Source organism: Geotrypetes seraphini, chromosome 5 (genome assembly GCF_902459505.1).
Source record: "Geotrypetes seraphini chromosome 5, aGeoSer1.1, whole genome shotgun sequence".
Classification (NCBI taxonomy): Eukaryota; Metazoa; Chordata; class Amphibia; order Gymnophiona; family Dermophiidae; genus Geotrypetes; species Geotrypetes seraphini.
The window spans coordinates 251,675,245-251,697,810 of NC_047088.1; the positions used below are offsets into that span (position 1 = coordinate 251,675,245).

Consider the following 22,566-nt stretch of genomic DNA (forward strand, 5'->3'; position numbering starts at 1 on the left):
ATAGGATCTTGCCAGGTACACATTGGAAACAGTGCAAGGAGGAACGTGAATTTGTGTAATGGAATCTTATTTAGCATTCTGAATTTATCATTTATTTATTTGCCTTCCCCTGTGATTGGATTTGTGTTCTAAGCTCCTAAACAATACTGACAAGCCATGAAATAAGCCAGTTATTATAAAAACAGAGACTTTATTTGCATGCAAGTGTAACAATCAAACATGAAAACACGAGTGACTCAGAATCTCACGCAAACAAATGAACTCAGGAAACTAAAAGACATATTTTCTTATCAGCTAATTAGAAAAAATGAACATAGACCTTGAAGCCGGGGTTGCTAATATTACCCTTTTTAGCAATAACAGATGATGGTATGTCCTCTCCTAGGCGGATGGGCAGGAAGAAGGCAGGCAGGAACTCTGAGCATCCAGTAGGTTCAGCAGAGCAGGTGGCTGGGAGAAAACCCAGATTTTGGCAGCTCTGTTCAAATGGAAAAACCAGCTTGGTTTCCAATGCTTCCTTTTATACAATCCAAGGAGCCATTGTCCTTGAGGATAAGCAAATTCCTCCCCATGTTCTAAACCTTTAATTCTCAGAATTTGATGTCCTTGAAGATACAGGTCATGTAATTCAGGAAAGTCCCTGAACTTTCTCCCCAGTGTCATGCTGCCATCTGTACTAGGGTGCAGGGCATATAGGTTGTGCAACAGCTCAATAGTCCAATTCCAGCTAGGGAGCAAATTTAGGTGAATGTTCGCCACAGTGCCTAATGCACTATGTTCTTGGCTGCATAGCCATTAATAATAATAAGAGTTTATATACCGCAGGACCGTGAAGTTCGATGCGGTTTACAAAGGTTAAAAGATGGTACAAATTAATTGAATTTAATAGAGGTGACAGAAAGTGGTTAAATGGTCAAGAGAACCGTTATTGAAGAGAAAGATGTACGGGTAAGCTGCCTAGATACTTCAGGAACAGATAGGTTTTTAGGCCTCCTGAATTCCTCATAAGTAATTGTTCTAGATCTTTACGCCATAATGCTGCCTGATGTGAGAGAAGGTGTTGATGGTGTTTTTTGAGTTTACATCCTCTAACTGGAGGGGAAACGAAGTTCGAATGTGAGCTTCTCTTATGCCTGTTGGCTGAGAAGGAGAAAAGGTCAGTTATGTATTTAGGGGCTAGTCCGTGTAGTACTTTAAAGCAGAGGCAGGCGAACTTAAACTTTACGCGTGCCTCTATCGGTAACCAGTGTAGCTGTCGGTAGTAAGGTGTCACGTGATCAAACTTCTTCAGCCCGAATACTAGTCTGACCGCTGCATTTTGCATTAATTGTAATAGTTGCATATTCTTTTGGGAAACTGCTAAATAGGCGATGTTGCAGTAATCAAATTGACTCAATACGAGGGATTGTACCAGAATTCTGAATGCTGACATATCAAAATATGCTCTAATGGATCGAAGTTTCCAGAAAGTGCAAGCCTTGCCCAAACTGCTGGCTGAGAAACAGGCAGGCAAATTTCCAGGCTGTTTACTGTATCATCTGTGTGATATACTGCAGGAGATTGTAGCCATACCCCATTATTTGCTATCCAGGCAAAGCCTAGACTCCTGCAAACCTTGGTGGAATAAACTGTACATTTTTCTTTTGTGTGTGGTTCAACTTTGATTTTATGTGCATATAAAATATAAATATATATGGTTTATATGTAAGTTTTCATGATTTTGTAATTAATTGCTTGACGCCTGTCAGTTTGCTGTTTCTATCTCTTCCAATCACCGTTGTCCCTGAGGAAGAGTGGTGGAAGGGGGGGTGGGTGTGCCATCTTATCCTTCGCCTCAGGCAGCAGAGTGCCTTGAGCTGCCCCTGACTAGAACCCTGCACTCAATTTGTACTAATTGTATTGGCATATTCACAAGTGATCCTAAAAAGATTATGGGGCGTAAGAATGTAATATGTGTTGGTGCTGGGTCAGCATCCTGACTTTGACAGTGTTTCGTTCAGATCACTTGCAAATAAGCAGCAGATCCTAATGAGGAGGCCCTTTCCATGTTGCTCACTTTCAAAAGTTACAGACATAAAAAGTGGGAGGTTACTCCTATTTTTTTGAAATTCCACCTCTGTCAGTATCAGGGCTGGGATCCAGCTTCATAAGCCTATGGGAGTACACAGGGATTGCACCCTTTCTGTTTTTATCCCTTCCCAACTCAGAGGCTGATACTTTAATAATAATAATAATAATAATAACTTTATTTTTGTATACCGCCATACCCAGATGAGTTCTAGGCGGTTCACATGGGTTAGAACAAATTACAAGAGGTTACATGCCAAATTGATCATAGAGTTGCGAACAGCAAGGAGAAAGAAGTTACAAATGGGTACATACCAAATTGATCATAGAGTTGCGAGTAGCAAGGAGAAAGTAGTTACAAGTGGTTACATTCCAAATTGATCATAGAATTACGAACTACAAGGAGGAAGAAGGGGGGAGAGGAGGGAGATGGGGGGGGGGGAGAAGTTTCGGTAGGAGGGAGGAGGAGGATTGAAGGAAGGGGCATTAGGGACTTTAAGGGTCTTGCTCTCGGACTAGGTGGGTTTTAAGTGTTTTTCTGAAGTCGAGATAGTTGTGGGCTTTGAGGACCATTTGGGCCAGCCAAGGGTTTAGTTTGGCAGCTTGGAAGGCATAGGTTTTGTCAAGGAATTTTTTTGAGTGGCATAGTTTTAGGGAGGGGTAGGCGAAGGTTAGCTTGGGTGTAGTGTAAACAGGGGTTCCCTCTAGGGCTGCAGGAAACCCGTGGAGTTTCTCCCAAGATTGCGGGGTTCCCACAGGGATGGAAGTAGCTCTTAAGGGGCTCTCACAGGAGTATATCTGCCTCTGGGCCTGGCTCCAAGACATCCAAGTACTGCCTACTCTTTCCTTTTTCATAATTCAGCACAGCTATATTCAAAAGACCATAGGCAGCAGTTCCTACACAATGCTGGTGGCTGACCCGGAAGCCTTAGATGTGGTGGTGGAGAGGAAACTGGGGGACAGATCCTGCATAGGGATGGAAAGGGTTAAGAGAGGGGAAAATATTAGGCATGGTGGTGGAGGGAAGGGAGGGAGTGATGCAGCACGATGCAAGAGACGGGTGATAGAAGGAAAAATGATGGGCATGGGGTTGATGGGGAGGGGTGGAAGATGCTGCACAGGGTAGGGGTAGGGATAAGAGAGAAATGTTAGACATGGAGGTAAGGGGAGTTGAAGAGCTGTGTTCTGGATTAAATCTCTCTCTCTTTTTTCACTCCCTGTACAGCAAGGGAGAGATGGTGGACAATGAGAGAGGAGACATGTTGGACATGGGAGTGGAAGAGAGAGAGAGGAAGAAATGCTGTACAGGAGGGAGAAGGGAAAAAGAAGGAGATGTTGAATCCAGGGTCAAAAGGGAGTGAGGATGTTTTACAGTGGGAGGGAGGGACAGAAGAAAGAAGGAGACATGCTGGACCATAGTAGGAGGGACAGGAAAAAAGAAAAACAGGACAGGAGGATGCTGGTGAGGGAAGAGGGTGGAGTGGAAGGAATAGGAGGGGAGGTGGCGGGGGGTGTTGGCAGGGAGATGAATGAACAGAGGATAGTGATTAGAGGGGATAAAAATATGGTAATAGGGAGTAGACTGAAGATGTAAGGAAATGGATTAGTGGGTGAGTGAATAAGATGGAAATTTGTTAGGAAGATGAAAAGTATGAGAGGGGAGAAAGAGGGTGAAATTTGAGTGGACTGAGGTAGAAAAGACAAAAAAGGGAGGAAAGCTAAATGGAAAGGTTAATATGTCAGAGGCAGTTGTAGTGAAGGAATGGAACAAAATAAAAGGAGAAAAGACAAATAGACAGCAGTGCTTGAAGGAAAATTTGCAGAAGACAGGAAACAAAAAAAGAGAAATTGGAACCCACTTGAAGGTAAAAAAAAAATCTCCAGAAAAACAAAGCATTTTATTCTGAATTTATTGACTGAAAACTGTTAGCTTTGGCAAATGTGTATAGCAGATGTCTTTGTATTGTGTTCAGTAGAAAAGGAAATGCATTTCTGTTTTTATTTCTCCAGTGTTGAAGTACTTGCTGAGTTTCACTTTTTGAGACTCCCAGTTCTATTTTTCCCTACTTTTTTTTTTTTACAAAACCGCAGAAGCGTTTTTTTAGCACAGGCCAGCGTGCTGACTGCTCTGCTCCCGACCCTCATAGAGTTTCTGTGAGCATCGGGAGCAGCGCAGAGCATTAAGCTAACTGGCCTGCGCTAAATACCACTTCTGTAGTTTAGTAAAAAAAAAAAAAAAAAAGGGAGGGGGTTTAAAATTAAGCAAAATTAATTGCAGGCCTAAGTTCAGGAATATAAGCTTTTTTAGTCTTTTAACTTTAGGCGAATTGTCAGCCCTTAGCTTTAGCTAATAAACCCTACATTTTGGAGCCTAAAATTTGGGCACGTAAGTGAACCGCTGAAGTTTTATTTTAAAATCAAACCCTAAACACTTTTTCACTACTTTACTGTTGATGTAATTTTAGGTTGCTCGAAATAATGAGGAGCATCTGCTTAAACATGACATTTCTTGTTTCACCTTGATTCTAGGTGTTTAGTATGTTCCTGGAAACTCTGGTTGACTTTATCATAATACACAAGGAAGATTTGCAAGATTGGCTCTTTGTGTTACTCACTCAGTTGCTGAAGAAGATGGGAGCAGACTTGTTGGGCTCTGTACAAGCAAAAGTACAAAAGGCTTTGGATGTGACTAGGTAGAATTATTCTTTATGTACCTGTTGAATTTATATTTCATATGTAGAAAAGGCTTAGGGCTCCTTTTACAAAGGTGTGTTAGGGCCTTAACGCGCGGAATAGCGCGTGCTAAAATGGCCCATGCGCTAGCTGCTACCGCCTCCTCTTGAGCAGACGGTAGTTTTTTGGGTCACGCGCGCTAATCCAGTGTGTGCGCTAAAAATGCTAGAACATCTTTGTAAAAGGAGCCCTTAGTGGTTCAAATCCTTTAATAATCACATTAATGTAATCCACTATAGCAATCTATTTAATTAATCTTCTATAATAAAACTCTAAGCGCGCATGCGCCCTCCTACCTGCGTGATCTGTGATCTGTATGTCCGTGGCAGGCAGGAGTGCGCATGCGCGAAGCAGTTGGTGATACAGGTAGGGAATGTTTTCTTTTTTTTTTTCACGTGCCGGCCTTTATCCCGTTATCGTCTCTAAGTTGAAGTCCGAGGGGGCAATGAAGAAGGCGGAAAAAAAAGCGGGAGGATGGCAAGGCCGAAGCCACCACTCCAGAGTTTTCCGCCGGCTCCCTTCCCCCATGACAGCGAGATTCCGGAAAAGAGCCTCCCCTCCGAACAGGCACAGAAAAGGGGGATGAGAAGGAGGAAAAGCGAGGAAAGGCTGCCCAATCTCCTTGAATAGCGCGAAGGGGGAGGGAAGTAGGGAAGGAAGGGAGAAGTTATCTCAGCGCCGCCACAGGGTGAGGCTAGGAGAAGGAGTGGATGATCACAGCACGAGGGAGACCGTGCAAAGGGAAATTCAGGGGGGTTGAAAAAGCGAAAGGTGGGACTGGAAAGGGGAAGGAAGCCGAACGGAGGCTCTTCTGTAGCTTTTTTTTTTTAGTAGCTTTAACGGTGATCTCGGTGATGGCTTCAAATTGAATAGAAAAAAAACACACCGCCTAACAGAGGGAACAAGGGCAGGAGGAAGAGGAGTCTCTAGCACCCGTTAATGTAACGGGCTAAAACACTAGTTAAAGGATAAAAGAAAGAAACTAAAGAAAGAAAAAATAATTAAAGAGGTGAATTTGTCACCTTCTGTGACCTGTATAGGTCAATGGCTCAAAAACTCTGAGGCTTTTTCCCCTAAAAATACAGTAGATGGGGAGGTGAAATAACTGAAGGGGCTCAATATATATCTATCTATTATCTGCTAATTAAATAGGTTACTATAGTGGATTACATTAATGTGATTATTACAGAATTTATATTTCGTACATAAATGGATGAGGGATGTTACTAAACCAAAAATATGGAAAAAAGAAACTAATACTTTATTTATCTAAAATGCTTCTTTCTTGACAGGGCTGTCTGATCTGATTTTTAATTCAAACCTAGCTCTGTGAGGGGAGGATGTTTTTGACCTTATGTTATCTTTGCCATACTTTCTCATCCTTCTCAAATGCAGTGCATCAGTGGAATCCTTGTCAGGAGCCCTCATGAAAAGTACCAGCAAAGAATATGGTGTCACTGCATGCCACTAACACCCTGATTCTATAAAAGGCACCTAGATTAGCGTGCCTAGCTAATCTAGTTGGCTAACTTAATTTTTTAATTGGTTCAGTTGGCACTTGAGTAGTGCCATTAAAAACCAATTTAAAAAAATAAATTTTCGGGTAAGCGCCTAACTCAGTAGGCATCATGTAGGTATCTACACCAAGGTGCCTACCCGCACATACCCGAAAAGGAGACGTGGTTAGGGGTGGAGTTTGGGTGTGGATTGCCTTAGGCACCTCTGGGCATCTTATGTTAGGTGCCGGTAAATGAGGCCAAGAAAACCCTAAATTCAGTTAGGTACTGCTAGGCGCGATTCAACAAATGGTACCTAGCGGTGGATTGACAGCCATGCCTAGCTGCTAGGCGCCATTTATAGAATCTGACCTTAAGTGAATTGGGGGAGAGGGAAGGAGAGGAAGAAGAAGAGGAGGGAGCATAGAGAAGTACAAAAATGTGTGGTTGGAGGTGGAGATTATAGTAAAAACCTATAACTTTGTGACTTTTTGTGAAACAATTTTCCTTTTCTCTATATTCCTCTTCTGACTATAAGCAACTTCTTTTTAATGTCCTAGAACTATAAGTTCAATTTTAGTGCATGTGTAGGCTTCACAGATGTACAATTTTATGTTTTCATTTTACTTCTTGTGGTGCACCAGTTTATTAAAATCCTTCCAACTCCAATTAATTTTATATCCAGAAAATTTTCCAAACTTCTCTAGAAGATTAAGTAAACATGGAACAGTATTCCCCGGTTCTCTTAAATATAGTAAAATATCAGTTAGAGTATGGGATTCCCTTTATCTCCTTAGTTTGATTAATTGCAATTAATAAGGGTTCAAGAACAACATCAAAAAGTATATATATATAAAATGGAAAAGGTGTTAGCGTTACAACAAGGGAATCTTCATAATTTTAAAAAAATTTGGGAACCATTGACTAATTATTCTAATGATCAGATTTCTTAGCACATGGGTAGTAGATATATAGGGGTGGGATGGGGAATGTATATCATATGGAAATAGGAATATTGGCAAAAGGGGGGATTTATTCTATATTATAAGAGGATTTGTTTGTAATTACAAGTGCCATATGATAATTGATTATAATATGTTTAATTCACTTGTTGTAAGAATTCAAAAATGAATAAATAAAAATTAAAAAAAAAAAAAAATCTTTCCACTGCCCTCCTCTAGTTTTGTCATTAGAACGTAAGAATCGCCTTACTGGATCAGACCATGGTTCATCTTGCCCAGTATCTCATCTTCACGGAGGCCAATCCAAGTCACAAGTACCTGGCAAAAACCCAAATCATAGTAGCAATCCATGCCACCGATCCAGGGCAAATAGTGGCTTCCCCCAAGTCGGTCTAAACAGCAGACTATGGACTTTTCTTCCAGGAACTTGTCCAATCCTTTTTTAAAACAAGCTACATTAACCGCTCTCATCACGTCTCCTCTGTTCCCATATTTGATTTCTAAATAAGAGAAGGTCTCCTCCTTAACAAGAAACTTATCTCATGAAGTCCGCTGATGCTTAATAATTTCCTTGGAAGGGGTGCCTCAGCTGAATGTGGGTTTAAATGATTTTATGATATTTTTGATATCTCCATTTTATATTTGCGCACTGCACTTTTGGTAATTAAATAAAAATTTGAATCTCGGGCACTTAACAAATGATGTTTTTGGGTAAAACCCTATAGTGCCCTACAGGTGGCACTGATATTGGGGATATACCCTGGTGAACTTTCTAACTATTAGTAAGAGATTCCCACAGACTGATACACCTGCCGGAGGCAAAATAGTGAACTTTATAAATATAGTTCAGTGTGCAAAATTAGAGATACAGGAGCAGGTCTTTTGTATTAGAACATTTGGAGTTGACCCCTCTGAAATAGTGTTAGGCTATTAATAATTTTGGACTAGTGGTTAGGCTACATCCTCAGCACCTTGAGGTTGCAGGTTCAAGCCCAGAACTTCTCCTTGTGACCCTGGATAAGTCACTGCATTGCCCCAGGCACATTAGTCATATAGGGAGACATATATGACTGGGACATACAGGGAGAAATACTTGAGTACCTGAATGTAAACCACTTAGGCTAAAAGTGGTGTAAAAATACTAAATAAATTATTTCAGTCTTTTTTATCTATCATTCATAAATACTTTTTAAATTTTATTTCATATAAATAGAGAGCTTAAAAGCTTGGCTATATTATCTGTTCCATTTGACCAGGAATACTATCTGTCTAGTATGTTTCGCCAAAGCTTTATCAAAGATCTCTCCCTATAAGAGAAGACCATAATTATCACCTAAAGTTACTTAAAAGTTTTATTTAAATTGCCTCTCTCTACTGCTGCCCCAGACGCCATTCATACCCCTATTTTCTCTGAGCAAAAATGGCATCTGTGCGTCATTCTCTTTAAATCAATCTATCAGCTGATTTCTCCTCCCCTATTCAGAAACACATGGATTTAAAGACATCCCTTCCAGCTCAGCCGCTATATGTCCCATACTAGGGGCTCCTTTTACTAAGCCGCATGAGAGCTTTAATGCACGGAATAGCGTGCGCTAAATTGCCACATGCACTAGACCTTAATACCAGCATTGAGCTGGTGTTAGTTCTAGCCACGTAGCATGGGTTTAGCATGCGCTAAAAACGCTAACACAGCTTAGTAAAAGGTGTCACTGTTTTCAACAGATAAATCCAATGCTGTTATTTAAAGTTTAATAAGTTCCCTATGAAAAGGTTCAGATCCCAATACTGCCTCACACACATACTCTGTCGTCTCTGGTACCGATGCATCGTGGGGGCATCTCATTAGAAAGAAAAGAACACACATGCCAAAGAAATGTTCCCTTCATTCAGAGTACTGCATACATATTTATAGCATTTCACATGGGTCAGTTTTTTTCAGCATATGACTAGGAAAGACCATATTTGGTAACAGGATACATAAAAGCAACTAGAAAGAGGTAGCAAACATAAGGGGGGAATAGTGGGAAGTTTCCATTATAGCATATAATACTGTCTTGTCTAAGGTCTAGCAATGTTTCTCTTTTAACAAATGTTTCTTATCAAAACAAGTCAACTACAGAACAAAATGGGGACACAGAGCTCAGAACACAAAAAGAAAAGACCTTGTGGTTTCTTGGCAAAATGAAAACTGTTTCAGCAGTTCCTTTTACACAAGCAGGAATAGAAAAACTTACAAAGAATATATGTGCCCCTTCACCCTACATTACTACTCTCCCTCCCTACTTGTACCTGATCTATAATCCTCCACTGTAATTCCCTCATTGTGATCCTTTTCCATCCAGTGTTCAACTAGAGCAGAGGTCCCCAAGGTCCCTCCTTGAGGGCCGCAATCCAGTCGGGTTTTCAGGATTTCCCCAATGAATATGCATTGAAAGCAGTGCATGCACATAGATCTCATGCATATTCATTGGGGAAATCCTGAAAACCCGACTGGATTGCGGCCCTCAAGGAGGGACTTTGGGGACCCCTGAAGTAGAGGTTCTGTGTGGTAATTCTTGATTTATGCTCATGAAAGCTTTTTGAGTCTTGAGTGGTGTCGCTGAAATCTTGGTGAAAAAATTCTATTTGAAAGAAATGAAGGTGGTTGTTTTTTTCAGTTATCCAGTGATAAATGTGATATGTAACATAGTAACATAGTAGATGATGGCAGATAAAGACCCGAATGGTCCATCCAGTCTGCCCAACCTGATTCAATTTAAATTTTTTAATTTTTTCTTCTTAGCTATTTCTGGGCAAGAATCCAAAGCTTTACCCTGTACTGTGCTTGGGTTCCAACTGCCGAAATCTCTGTTAAGACTTACTCCAGCCCATCTACACCCTCCCAGCCACTGAAGCCCTCCCCAGCCCATCCTCCACCAAACGGCCATATACAGACACAGACCGTGCAAGTCTGCCCAGTACTGGCCTTAGTTCAATATTTAATCTTATTTTCTGATTCTAGATCTTCTGTGTTCATCCCACGCTTCTTTGAACTCAGTCACAGTTTTATTCTCCATCACCTCTCTCAGGAGCGCATTCCAGGCATCCACCACCCTCTCCGTAAAGTAGAATTTCCTAACATTGTCTTTGAATCTACCACCCCTCAACCTCAAATTATGTCCTCTGGTTTTACCATTTTCCTTTCTCTGAAAAAGATTTTGTTCTACGTTAATACCCTTCAAGTATTTGAACGTCTGAATCATATCTCCCCTGTCTCTCCTTTCCTCTAGGGTATACATATTCAGGGATTCCAGTCTCTCCTCAAACGTCTTCTGGCGCAAGCCTCCTATCATTTTCATCGACCTCCTCTGGACCGCCTCAAGTCTTCTTACGTCCTTCGCCAGATACGGTCTTCAAAATTGAACACAATACTCCAAGTGGGGCCTTACCAATGACCTGTACAGGGGCATCAACACCTTCTTCCTTCTACTGACTACGCCTCTCTTTATACAGCCCAGCATCCTTCTGGCAGCAGCCACTGCCTTGTCACACTGTTTTTTCGCCTTTAGATCTTCGGACACTATCACCCCAAGGTCCCTCTCCCCGTCCGTGCATATCAACTTCTCTCCTCCCAGCATATACGGTTCCTTCCTATTATTAATCCCCAAATGCATTACTCTGCATTTCTTTGCATTGAATTTTAGTTGCCAGGCATTAGACCATTCCTCTAACTTTTGCAGATCCTTTTTCATATTTTCCACTCCCTCTTCGGTGTCTACTCTGTTACAAATCTTGGTATCATCTGCAAAAAGGCACACTTTTCCTTCTAACCCTTCAGCAATGTCACTTACATACATATTGAACAGGATTGGCCCCAGCACCGAACCCTGAGGGACTCCACTAGTCACCTTTCCTTCCTTCGAGTGACTTCCATTAACCACCACCCTCTGGCATCTGTCCGACAGCCAGTTTCTGACCCAGTTCACTACTTTGGGTCCTAACTTCAGCCCTTCAAGTTTGTTCAACAGCCTCCTATGAAGAACTGTATCAAAGGCTTTGCTGAAATCCAAGTAAATTACATCTAGCATATGTCCTCGATCCAGCTCTCTGGTCATCCAATCAAAAAATTCAATCAGGTTCGTTTGGCACGATTTACCTTTTGTAAAGCCATGTTGCCTCGGATCCTGTAACCCATTAGATTCAAGGAAGTGCACTATCCTTTCTTTCAGCAACACTTCCATTATGTAGAGTGTGTTCAGTAAGGACACTGGATTTGAGTTTGTATTAAGTAATCATTATTGGACATGTGGTTTAGGAAGGAGGTATGATAATAGTCCTTCTAAGGACGGTAATGGAAATCTGTTCTTTGACATTTTTTTAACCATTTTAGCTTATTTTATATTATTCTAGACTATTTATATTTTGTTCCCCTTCCTTTTGTTTTGGTCCCTCTTCCCTCTCTTTCTCTTTATACAAATTGTATTTCTGCCCTTCTCCATCTTGTATCGGTAAGTTAATGTTTGCAGCATTGTTTGCAATTTGTTTTTAATGTACGTTCTTATTATACTTTGTTTTTATATTATGTAAAACCACTTTGAATTTTTAATAAGGCGGTATATCAGATTTTTAAATAAACCTGAAACCTGATCAGTTAAAGGGGTGTGGGATCCAGAAAAGGTTAAGAAATCCTCTGGTAGAAGAGAGCTTGGACCCTTCCATTCTAACATCAAAGGCAATGTGTGAAAAACAGGGTCTTTTACCTAACCTCAGCTTTCTTTGTAATATGCGCGTTGGGTATCTGCTGAATTTGTTTTCTTACGCATTAGCCTCCTTAATTGCTACCAAATAACATATGATTTACTTTCTCTAGGGATTCATTTCCATTTGACCAACAGTTTAACATTCTCATGAGATTTATTGTGGATCAGACACAAACGCCAAATCTAAAGGTCAGTGAAAAAAAAAGACATTATCACAAAAAACAAATCCTATTTGTTGTAGGATTTAACCACTCTCAGCCAGCACTTTCAGAATGAATGTTTGTGCTATTTGTAAACAGCTACAGCCAGAGGCGGGTTTGGGGGTGAGGGCGTTTGTATGTGTCACCCATAGGGTGTATATGTGTAGGCTTCACAGATGTGCAATTATTTCAATAGTTAAAGAAACATTACCAAATGGCAGCATTATTAAAGTAAAAACAAACATTAAAAAAAGAGTCAGATATCATCGTGTAATAATAAACTTTTAATGATTATGACTGGAGTTGCAATCCAACATATTACTAATAACTGGAAAGATCATAGTAAACTTAATTTTAATTTTTGGTGGAATTCAGTATGTCACATATATAGAATGGAAAGATCAATAGCGGTACAGAATAGAAATTATAAAAATTTTATTAAAATATGGGAACCATTAACATATTTTTGTCATGATCAGATGCCATTTTTCTATTAATTATACACCATTTAGTAGGGGGTGGGGTGGAGGGTTTCAAGTATGTAATCTTATAATGATTAAGGGGCTTTGAGGGAAGGTGGGGGGAGGGTTACATTTGTATTTATAAGTTATAATGATAAGATGTTCAAGTGCTCAAATTAATTGTGTTTATTATGAATTTTTGTACACTTGATGAAAGTTTAAAAATGAATAAAGAATTAAAAAAAAAAAAAAGAAATAAAAACAAACACATACCAGATGTATCAGTTTACAACACTCGTAGTGCTACTAGTCTTATGCTCAGAGATATGCTGGATGGTGAAACCGTTATGTGAGAAAACAACCCACTGCACAGACATTTTTGTTGGTTCTTTTTTTGCTAACTAATTGAAGATATTCATGCAGTCAAAACGCAGTCAAAGTAATAATTGTACTTAGCTTTAAAGTTGAGTAACGGGGCCTGATGCGTTTCGCCGACAGGCTGCTTCAGAGAAACCTGATTTTAACGTGAATCATTTTACTTGCAGAGTCTCTGCTTCATGTTCTTCCAAAGTTTGTAAGACCAAAGCTTGAGTTGCTTGTCTGTCTTTGTCTGGTTTTATTCACTAATACTTCAAGTCCCACCCAAGGCCTTACGAATTGTAGAATTGGCATCTCAAGTACGAATGCCGTTCCAAATAAAACTCCTTTTGCAGCCCTTTCTCTATTTGTCTCCCTCTCTCCCTTGGAAAGCCTGGACCTTTCAAATAAAGTAAAACAAGCCCCTTGAGGGAAGAAGACACTTCTTTTCTCATACTCAGGTGAAGCAGGGGAATGGCAGGACTGGGGAGTAGCCTAATGGTCAGTGCAGTGGGTTGAGAACCAAGAGAACTGGGTTCAATTGCCACCGCAGCTCCTTGTGACCCTGGGTAAGTTGCTTAACCCTCCATTGCCCCAGATTGTGAATCTACTAGGGATAGAGAAAGTGCCTGAATGCAAGATGTAATCCACTTTGGTTGTACTACAGAAAGGCAGTGATAAACCGATACTCATGGGAAAGGGAAAACTCATAGTATTCACCCTTAGAAAAAGTCGGAGGTTTCCCTGTTGCAGAAGAGAAGAAGGGGTTCTCCCAAGAGGGAGATAAAGTGCCCCGACCTTCTAGCAGGGAGCTCAAGCCCCAAAAGTAGAAAGGAAGAGGGTATACTTCCCTTAGGCAGGCAGGAAGAAAGAAAGGGTGCCCCTGTGAAGGAGCAATAGAACATAGCTTTCAAGCATAGAGGGGATTCCTCCCACAGATGTCTGAGAACAGGGGAGGGGGGCTCTCCCTAAGGGCAGATCCTGAGAAGCTGCAGAGATTCTGGGAGGAAGCATCTGCAGGGGAATGGAGCATCTTCTTTCTGCTGGTTTGCTGCAGTAGACCACACCAGCCTAAGAAACCAGGGGCTCCTTTTACAAAGGTGCGCTAGCGTTTTTAGTGCACACACCGGATTAGCACGCTATCTAAAACACTACTGCCTGCTCAAGAAGAGGCGGTAGTGGCTAGTGCGCACGGCAATTTAGCGTGCGCTATTCTGCACATTAAGACCCTAACGCACCTTTGTAAAAGGAGCCCCAGATACCAAAGGGCAGTGGAAATGTTTAGTCCCTTTGCTTTGGGTTTTGTGGCAGTCTGAAATAACTTTTCATTGTGAGCCAAGGATTTAAAAAGCTATTTGGCTTAGCTTGAGAAAAACATTAGGGCACTGAATAAAGTGGCAATTCAACAGCTGAGGGGGATAGGACTCAGCTTCAGCATGCAAATATCCTTCATGAAGAAAGTAAATGAAACCTTGTTAAGGACCTTATGATTCTAGGGTCTTGGCGTGCCAATATCTTGCCTCTTTGATTTGCTGGTAAAGCTGTCAGCATAGCATGAGGCCAGGGACCCAGCTTGCAAATACCTTGCCTGTTTGAGGTGCATCTAAAGCTGAAAGAATAGTATGAGGCTATTGAAGGAAAAAGCTGTAAAACCCTTCTATAAAAGAAAGCAAAGACTACCCCTATTTGGCATCGTTCCTGAACCCTGGTGAGCACTTTCTGGACGAATATTGTTCAAGAAATTACATTACATTAGTGATTTCTATTCCGCCAATGCCTTGCGGTTCAAGGCGGATTACATCAAAGTTAACAAGAATTACATTAAAAGTTTGCAGGAACAGCATAAGCGATGTCATAATACTTACTTAAGAAGTACCAAAGAGTTGTCGAGATCTTAAGGTGATAAATGTTGGGTAAAGAATTACCAAAGAGAAGTCAAGATCATTAAGGAGATAAGTATTGGATAAATTAGAAGCATTTTACACTATGTTGGGCAGATAGAAGAACATTAGAGAGTATTAAGGGTATAGAGAGGGTTGGGGGGGTTGGGTAGGGACTGATCGTGCTAGATGTATTTTTTTGAAGAGTATGGTTTTAATATCTTTCTTGAAGGTTTTGTAGCTTGTGGTCGATGATAACAGAGTGGAGATTTGTCTGTCCAGTTTAGCTGTTTTGGAGGCTATTAGGGTGTCATATAGTTTTTTCGTTTGACATTTTTGGATGATGGGTGTGTGAATAGCGAGTGTACTCTTGCTTGTTTTGGAAGCCAGTGTGAGTCATGGTATGCCCTTTTGATATAGTCATATTTTTTCAGTGAGTAGACTAGTCTCAGGGCTGTATTTTGTATTGTTTGTAATTGTTTTATCATGGTCGCTGGGCATGGGAGGTATAGTATGTTACAATAGTATATTAGTCCAAAGATAAGAGATTGTACCAAAAGTAGGAATTGCTTCTTGTCGAAGAATTTTCGGATTTGTCTTACATTTCTCATGGTCACGAACGATGCTTTTATTACTTTGTTGATTTGTGGTTAGATAGTACAGCCTCTGTCAATTATAACTCCTAAAAGTTTTAGTGTGGGTTGAATTGGGTTTGAGATCAAATTTATTACTAGATTTGTTAAGGTTGGAGTTTTGTTGTTTTCTAGGAGGATGAAGTTTGTTTTGTCAGGGTTAAGTTTTAATTTGTGTTCTGTCATCCATGTTGCTACCGTTTTGAGTGTTCTGTGTATTGTGTTTGTCATGGTGGGTTCTGGGTGGTCGACGGGGAGGAGAATAGTGATGTCATCTGCGTAGCTGTATGAAGTTATGCCATGATTGTCTAGGTAGGAGCTGAGGGAGGCTATGTATATATTGAATAGTGTGGATGATAGGGGTGATCCTTGGGGAACTCCGCAGGGGTTGGACCATGGTTCTGATTTTTCTTGCATTGTTTTAACCCTGTATGTTCTTGATTGTAGGAAGCCTTTGAACCATGCAAGTACTTTGCCTGAGATTCCTATGGAGTCTAAAGTTTGTAGAAGAATGTCATGATCTACGAGGTTGAAGGCTGCAGAGAGGTCTAGTTGTATGAGCAGGATTTTCTTGCCTGTACAGAGGTATTGTCTTGCAGTGTCCATTAGTGTTCCTAGTAGTGTCTCCGTGCTGTAGTTGGCTCTGAAACCCGACTGTGTGGGTGGAGTACGTTGTAATTATCTAGGTAAGAGGCTAAAGATTTGGCTATGAGACCTTCCATCGGTTTGACGTACAGTGGGATTGAGGCTATGGGTCTGTAGTTGGATGGTTGGACCGTTGCTCCTTTGGGGTCTTTTAATATCGAAGTTATGATGATTTTGCTGAGTTCTTGTGGGAAATGACCCTTTAGTAGTGAAGAGTGTATCCATTGTAGAAGCAGGGAGCGGAATAATGTACTTGAGGTTTTCAGTAGTATGGGGGGCAATGGTTAAGGTCGCAGGCTGCATGGCTGTATTTATTATAAAGATTGTTGAACTCTGCCTATTGTATGGGTGAGAAATGGGACCAGGTTCTATCTGCTGTGACTGGTTCTTTTTCCGTAGGGGGAAATGATATCTCTATGTGTGTGGGTGTTCCGTTGAATGAGGCTGTGATGTTTGCGATCTGGTTTTTGAAGTATGTGGCTAAGAGGGTGGCTGAAGGTGGGGAGGAGTTGCTGTTGGCTATGTAAGGTGTGGTGTTTGTGAGGACTTTTAGTATCTGGAATAGCTTTTTTGTGTCTTGGGGTCCATCTCCTATTTGTTTTGAGTAGTATGTCTTTCTTTTTTCTTTCAGTTTTTGTTTGTATTTTCGGTTTGTTACTATCCATGCTGTTTTTGTGGACTCTTGGCCGCTTTTTCTCCATTTGCTTTCTAGTTGTCTGCATTGTCTTTTGAGTTGGAGTAGTTCATTGTCGAACCACTTGTCTGATTTTCTGTGGATTTTGGTTTTGGGTTTTTCTGGGGCTAGTTCGTCCAGGGTAGCAGTACTTAGAAGGGTTCATTTTGAGATGAAGTCTTTAGGTGTGTAGAGTTGGTTTATGGTGTCTGCCAGGAGAAAGTTGGAAGAAAAAGATGGATAGCTTATCACTGCTTACAGTTCCAAATTGTTATTTTAGTAAGTGCACCTAAAGTTTTCTAATATTTCTGATTCTTAGGTAAAAGTTGCAATTCTGAAGTACATAGAATCTCTAGCCAGACAGATGGACCCAACGGACTTTGTAAACTCCAGTGAAACCAGACTTGCTGTTTCTCGAATAATAACATGGACAACAGAACCAAAGAGCTCCGATGTGAGAAAGGTGAGTCAACACAGTTGGATGAAACATAGGTAGCATCATGGCAATAGACTGTGAAGCCTATTTTACTATTAATTATTTCTAGTGCACTGCCAGGAGTCACAAAAGAGAAAATCCCTGCTTGAATGAGCTTACAATCTAAACAATCAAGTCACAAACAGTATGCCAGGGTAGGGGTTACAGTTAGAGGTGGTGAGCAGAGGGGAGTGGGGTTGTGAGTTGAAGGCTGTCTCAAAAAAGTGGGCTTTAAGCCTACTTTTGAAAAAGGGAAGGGGTGTGGCAAATGGACTCAGATAGTTTATTCCAGGCATACGGGCAGTGAGCTGAAAGGAGCGAAGTCTGGAATTAGAAGTGGAGGAGAAAAGTAAAGATAAAAGCAATTTGTTTGAGGAACGGAGTTCTCGGGGAGGGGGGTATAAGGAGAGGTGAGAGGAGAGATACTGAGGGGGCTGCAGTGCAAAATGAACACACTTGTAGGTTAGTAATAAGCGTTTGAATTGTATGCGAAGGCAGATAGGAAGCCTTATAGTTGGCAGACTCAGTATTAATTACTACTGGAATGTATTAAGTCCCAAGTTTCTGCTTACATCAGTGGTACATTGCAACTGATTTTTTAAAAACTTAGTTCAACATAATTATATTTCACAAAATATCAGCAAAGTTAGATTTCTTTTTATTTCAGCTTCATGGACAGACAATGTTGGATATCTTCAAAGGAGGAACTGAGTTGTTAGTGTGTTGTATTGTGACAGGCATGTTGTACATTGAATGTTAATGCCTTTTTGAAAGGAAAACGAGGAAATATTTCCTAACAGGATATAAGAAGCAATGCAGCATTTTTCAATGTCTAATTGTAAGTTAAATTGAGCTACTGAAGAAAGTTTTAAGACAGTATAGTGCATAGCAAAAACAGGAGCTGTATATGTATATACATATACATGTACAGTACATATACATATGTATATACATATACAGTACTCCCCCGAAATTCACGGGGATTATGTTCCAGGAACCCCCGTGAATTTCAAAAAACCATGAATACAGTTTTTAGGCAGGGGAGACAGGAGAGGGCAGCCGGAGCACCGGTGAGTGCTTTGACATGCAGCTCCTGATTGGTAAGGCCCAAATTTAGTACAGGAAGAGGTGGTCGGAGTATACAGCGAGTGATTTCCTTCACTTGCCGGCGCTCTGGCTGCCCTCTCCTGCCCGGTCATTCGCAGTCTGAAAATACCGCGAATGACCTGGATCGCGAACCACCAACCGCGAATTTGTGGGGGAGCACTGTGTGTACAGCTACTTGGTCTACTCTTCATACCTTTAAAGATTCTACAGAGTGGACGTGGCATCTTGAGAGGATGCCGCTTTTGGGTCCTTGGATTTGCTGGCAGGCTCATCTGTCCCACCCTAGATGTCTGACACTACTTTGGTACGTCACTTAACATACAAACTCCTGTATTTATGTAACAGAATGAAAGATTAGGATAATTTTCTCTTTTTTAATATACACAGGAGTCTGTATGGCCTGCCCTGTGAGTTTTGCAATTCACCTGCTTTCTGCCTTGGATAACTCTATAGTCCAGAACTGGAGTTGTTCTCCTGACAGTTGGATGCACATGTATGAATAAATTACTAATAAAGTAATTAGTTAAACTTTGGAGCTCCTGAGTGGTGTAGAACGGGTAGATTTTTTTCATTTCGTCAAAAATTACAAAGACCAGGAACATTCGAAGAAGTTACAGGGAAATACTTTAAAAACCAATAAGAGAATTATTAAGCTCTGAAATGCAGGAGGGATTGGGCACCCTCCTGCCACCGTGATCGTTCGGGGGAGGGGGGGTGTCTTCAGACAGGAGGGGTTGGGCATCCTCCTGCTGCCGCAATCGTAGGGGAGGGTCTTCGGGCAGGAAGGTTTGGGCACCCTCCTGCCACCACTATCGTTCGGGGAGATTTTGGGGCAGGAAGGGTTGGGCACCCTCCTGCTGCCACTATCATTTGGGGGGATCTTCGGGCAAGAGGGGTTGAGCTCCCTCCTGCCACTGCAATCGTTCGGGGGGGAAGGAATGGCAGCGAGATCCCTTGCCGCGATAAATAGAGCGGCCATGTCTACAGTAACCCAGTTCTGTAATCAGCGTCTGTAACATGAATGTCGGTTACAGAATTGGGTGTATTTTAGGCGGGTGTAGGCCTGATTCTGTATAGGACGCCCATCTCGGGCGTTCTATACAGAATCCAGGTCTTAGCGCACACTAATGCAATAGTGCCCTTTGATGAAGGCTCCCCTTATCTAATTATTTTAAATCAAAACAAAGAAAACTTTAAGCACCTAAGGAGTAAATAATTGAAATAAATTAAACTATTACTAATAATTATTTCTACCAGACATACGCAGCGCCCAAGTCACAAAGAGACAACCCCTTCTCAAAAGAGCTTACAATCTAAACAGACAACACAGCCAACCAAATAAAAGTAGTGAATACATATTAAAAATTATTTTTTAAAAAACAGTGCAGTTATATGTTAAAGAAATAAGGGACCCTTTTACTAAACTGCATTAAGCACTAACTTGTGGGAAAAATGGCCTAATGCCATAAAAGGAATAATTGAAAAAGGTCATCTTTACAGCCACCATAATAATAATAACTTTATTTTTCTATACCGCTATAGTCAGACGATTTCTAGGTGGTTCACATTGAAAGAAGGCTGGACATTCAGCGAATTACAAATGTGTGAGGGGAATGTTGCAAAAGAAAGGGGGGGGAGGGAATGTAAGCGGGGTTGAGAGGGGAGGGGATGTGAGAGGGGGTTGGGATTGCCTGAGAGATTGTTTCGGGTTTATAGGGGAAAAAAGCGTAGAGCGAAGGTCGGTCTGTTTAGGCGATGAATTTGTCAAACAGAGTGGTTTTGATTGATTTTCGGAATGCGTTGTAGGTCTGTCTGGTTTTATTTATGTAGTTTCCCAGCCAGGATTGTTGTCTGTTAGCACCCAGGAAGTACAACAAGCTCATTTGCTAACTCAGGTAAGTAAACAGCCCCTAAATTGATTAATAAGTAAAACTCATAAAACTAATAAATGCTTGATCAAATAACAGAAAATTGCCAGCATTAACCTATCTGAGGCTTCAGAGTGTCCAAAGGCCTCTGGGAGATATTAAAAGACTGATCCCTGGTGAGGTCAGTGCAAGTAGACTGGATGTCTCTGCCTTTTGGGGCATAGTTTACATATCTTAGATCAGTGCTCAAGCAAACACAAAAGGACCCAGACAGCTTGGCTCTATGGGCCAGATCTTCAAAGGTATTCACATCTCCTTGGTAATTAGGAGACATAAAGAAACAAAGCAATTGATAATAGAGGAAGATGCTGGAAAAGAGAGAATTCAGGTGTATAAACCTAGACTCAAATCATGCCAAAAAGGCAACTTTAATATCTACATTGATGATAGCACTATTAAGTCATTTGAGGCCAGATTCGTGTCCTGACTAGTTTGTGATCGTTCTTCAACCCCGACCCGATTCACTAACCTTGTGCCCGATCAATCTCCCACCCGATCTGCCCATGCAAATGAGGGGAAATGGCATGCCTAAGTAGGAAATGGCATGCAGAAGAAGAAACACCGATTGGGTTTGCCGATCCAAAATGAAGCTTACTGTCCTTTCCGAGTCTCCTGCTCTCTGCCGCCCTGAAATCCCAGTATCGAGGTTACAAAACAACCATCAAAATAAAACTGTACATTACTCCCTTTTTATATATTCTTCAAAAAGCGCAGTGCGAGCCCACGGTTTTAACCCATGGGTTTAAAGCGTGTTCTGTTCCACAATCTGGCTACACAAAAAATGTGTTCTGGCTTCCATGTCCCTGCAGTAGACAGTAGTGCTGCCTGATTCAGGGGAAAAAAAATTTGATTCGATTCAGCCTGTTGAATTGATTTTTCGATTCGATGAGTGTTTTTATAAAACATCCTGGTGGGTTTATTTTATAGCCTCTTCACCCCCTTTGCCTTCTTCTAACCACACTGGCGCTGTGGTGTAAACAAAATAAACAAGCAAAAAAGATTTCTCCTCTCTCTGTTAAATCCTAGCTCACGTTTGCGGTCTAACAAAAGCTCTGGCAGGATACACTTTTCAAATCTGACATATTGTAATCACAAAACAGAAAATTAAATTATTTTTTTCTACCTTTTGTTGTTTGGTCAAAATTCAATTCTTGGTCCCAGGCTCTGGTTGTCTTCTGATAACTTGCTTGCCAGGGTTTCCTTCTTTTCTTCTTTTTCTGTGCTAACCATCAATTTTCTGTCTCTGTCCTCCCCTTCCGTTTCCCGTCCCTCCCCTGGAGGTCTGGCATCTTTCCTTTTTTTCGTCTCCATCCACAGATCCATCTTTTCTCAACTACCCTTTCATCCAACATCGCTCCCTCCTTCCCCACCACCCCAGGGTCCACCATCTCTCCCTTTATGTTCCCAACTATCCTCCTATCCAGTATCTCTATCCCCCCATCCACACCATCCCTTGTGTCCAGCTTCTCTCCCTTTCTGTTCCTTCCCTCCCTAAATCTCATTATCCACCATTTCTCTCCCACTTCTCTGTTTTTAGACCCATTATTTCTTCCCCCCAAAGTACGGCATATGCATGTATCTTTGAACCCCCCCCTCCATATTCTTCTACACCAGGACCCCCCCCCCCGAAGTCCTGTCCCCCCCGAAGGTCTGTTCCCCCCTGAAGGCCTACACCCCACCCCTGAAGGCCTGTCCCTCCCCCCCAAAGGACTGTCCCTCCCCCCAAAGGGCTGTTCCCCTCCCCCCCCGGAAGGCCTGTGTGTTCCCCTCTCGTACCCGCGCCTCCCTTTACCTGATTACAGCCTGCAGAATGAATCGCGGGTACTTTAGCGATCCTTGCAGGTTGCCATAGGCCACAAGAGCTGTCTTCCTTCTGCCGAGGTCCCGCCCCTCCTCTGACATCAGAGGCAGGATCGCGGCAGAGGGACAACAGCTCCGGAGGCCTATGGCAACCTGCAAGAATCGCTAAAGTACACGCGATCCTTTCTGCAGGCTGCTCTCTGCTGCAATCAGGTAAAGGGAGGTGTGGGAGGCAAAGGGGGGAAGCCGGACACTGCAGCACTTCCCGACTGACCCTCCCTCCTCGCCCTCTAAAGCAGGAGTGGCAGTGCCGGCCAGCAAGAGGCAGAGCTGCCGATCCTGCTTGAGGGGGGAGGGTTAGACAGTGAATCGGGAGGCCGATTTTTTGTTTTTGTTTTGAATCGATTCAAA

The 22,566-nt window shown here is 41.8% G+C and overlaps 1 protein-coding gene across 11 annotated transcripts in view; it reads left to right on the forward strand.

The window, feature by feature from the left end:
• Positions 1–22,566, forward strand: part of CLASP1 (cytoplasmic linker associated protein 1) — a 506,270-nt gene that overhangs the window by 348,599 nt on the left and 135,105 nt on the right. For all 11 annotated transcript variants that reach the window (XM_033944379.1, XM_033944384.1, XM_033944387.1 and 8 more), the window contains 3 exons: positions 4,597–4,760; positions 12,108–12,186; positions 17,165–17,308. In XM_033944379.1, coding sequence (XP_033800270.1) covers positions 4,597–4,760; positions 12,108–12,186; positions 17,165–17,308 — 387 coding nt within the window. The remainder of the gene's footprint in view (positions 1–4,596; positions 4,761–12,107; positions 12,187–17,164; positions 17,309–22,566) is intronic.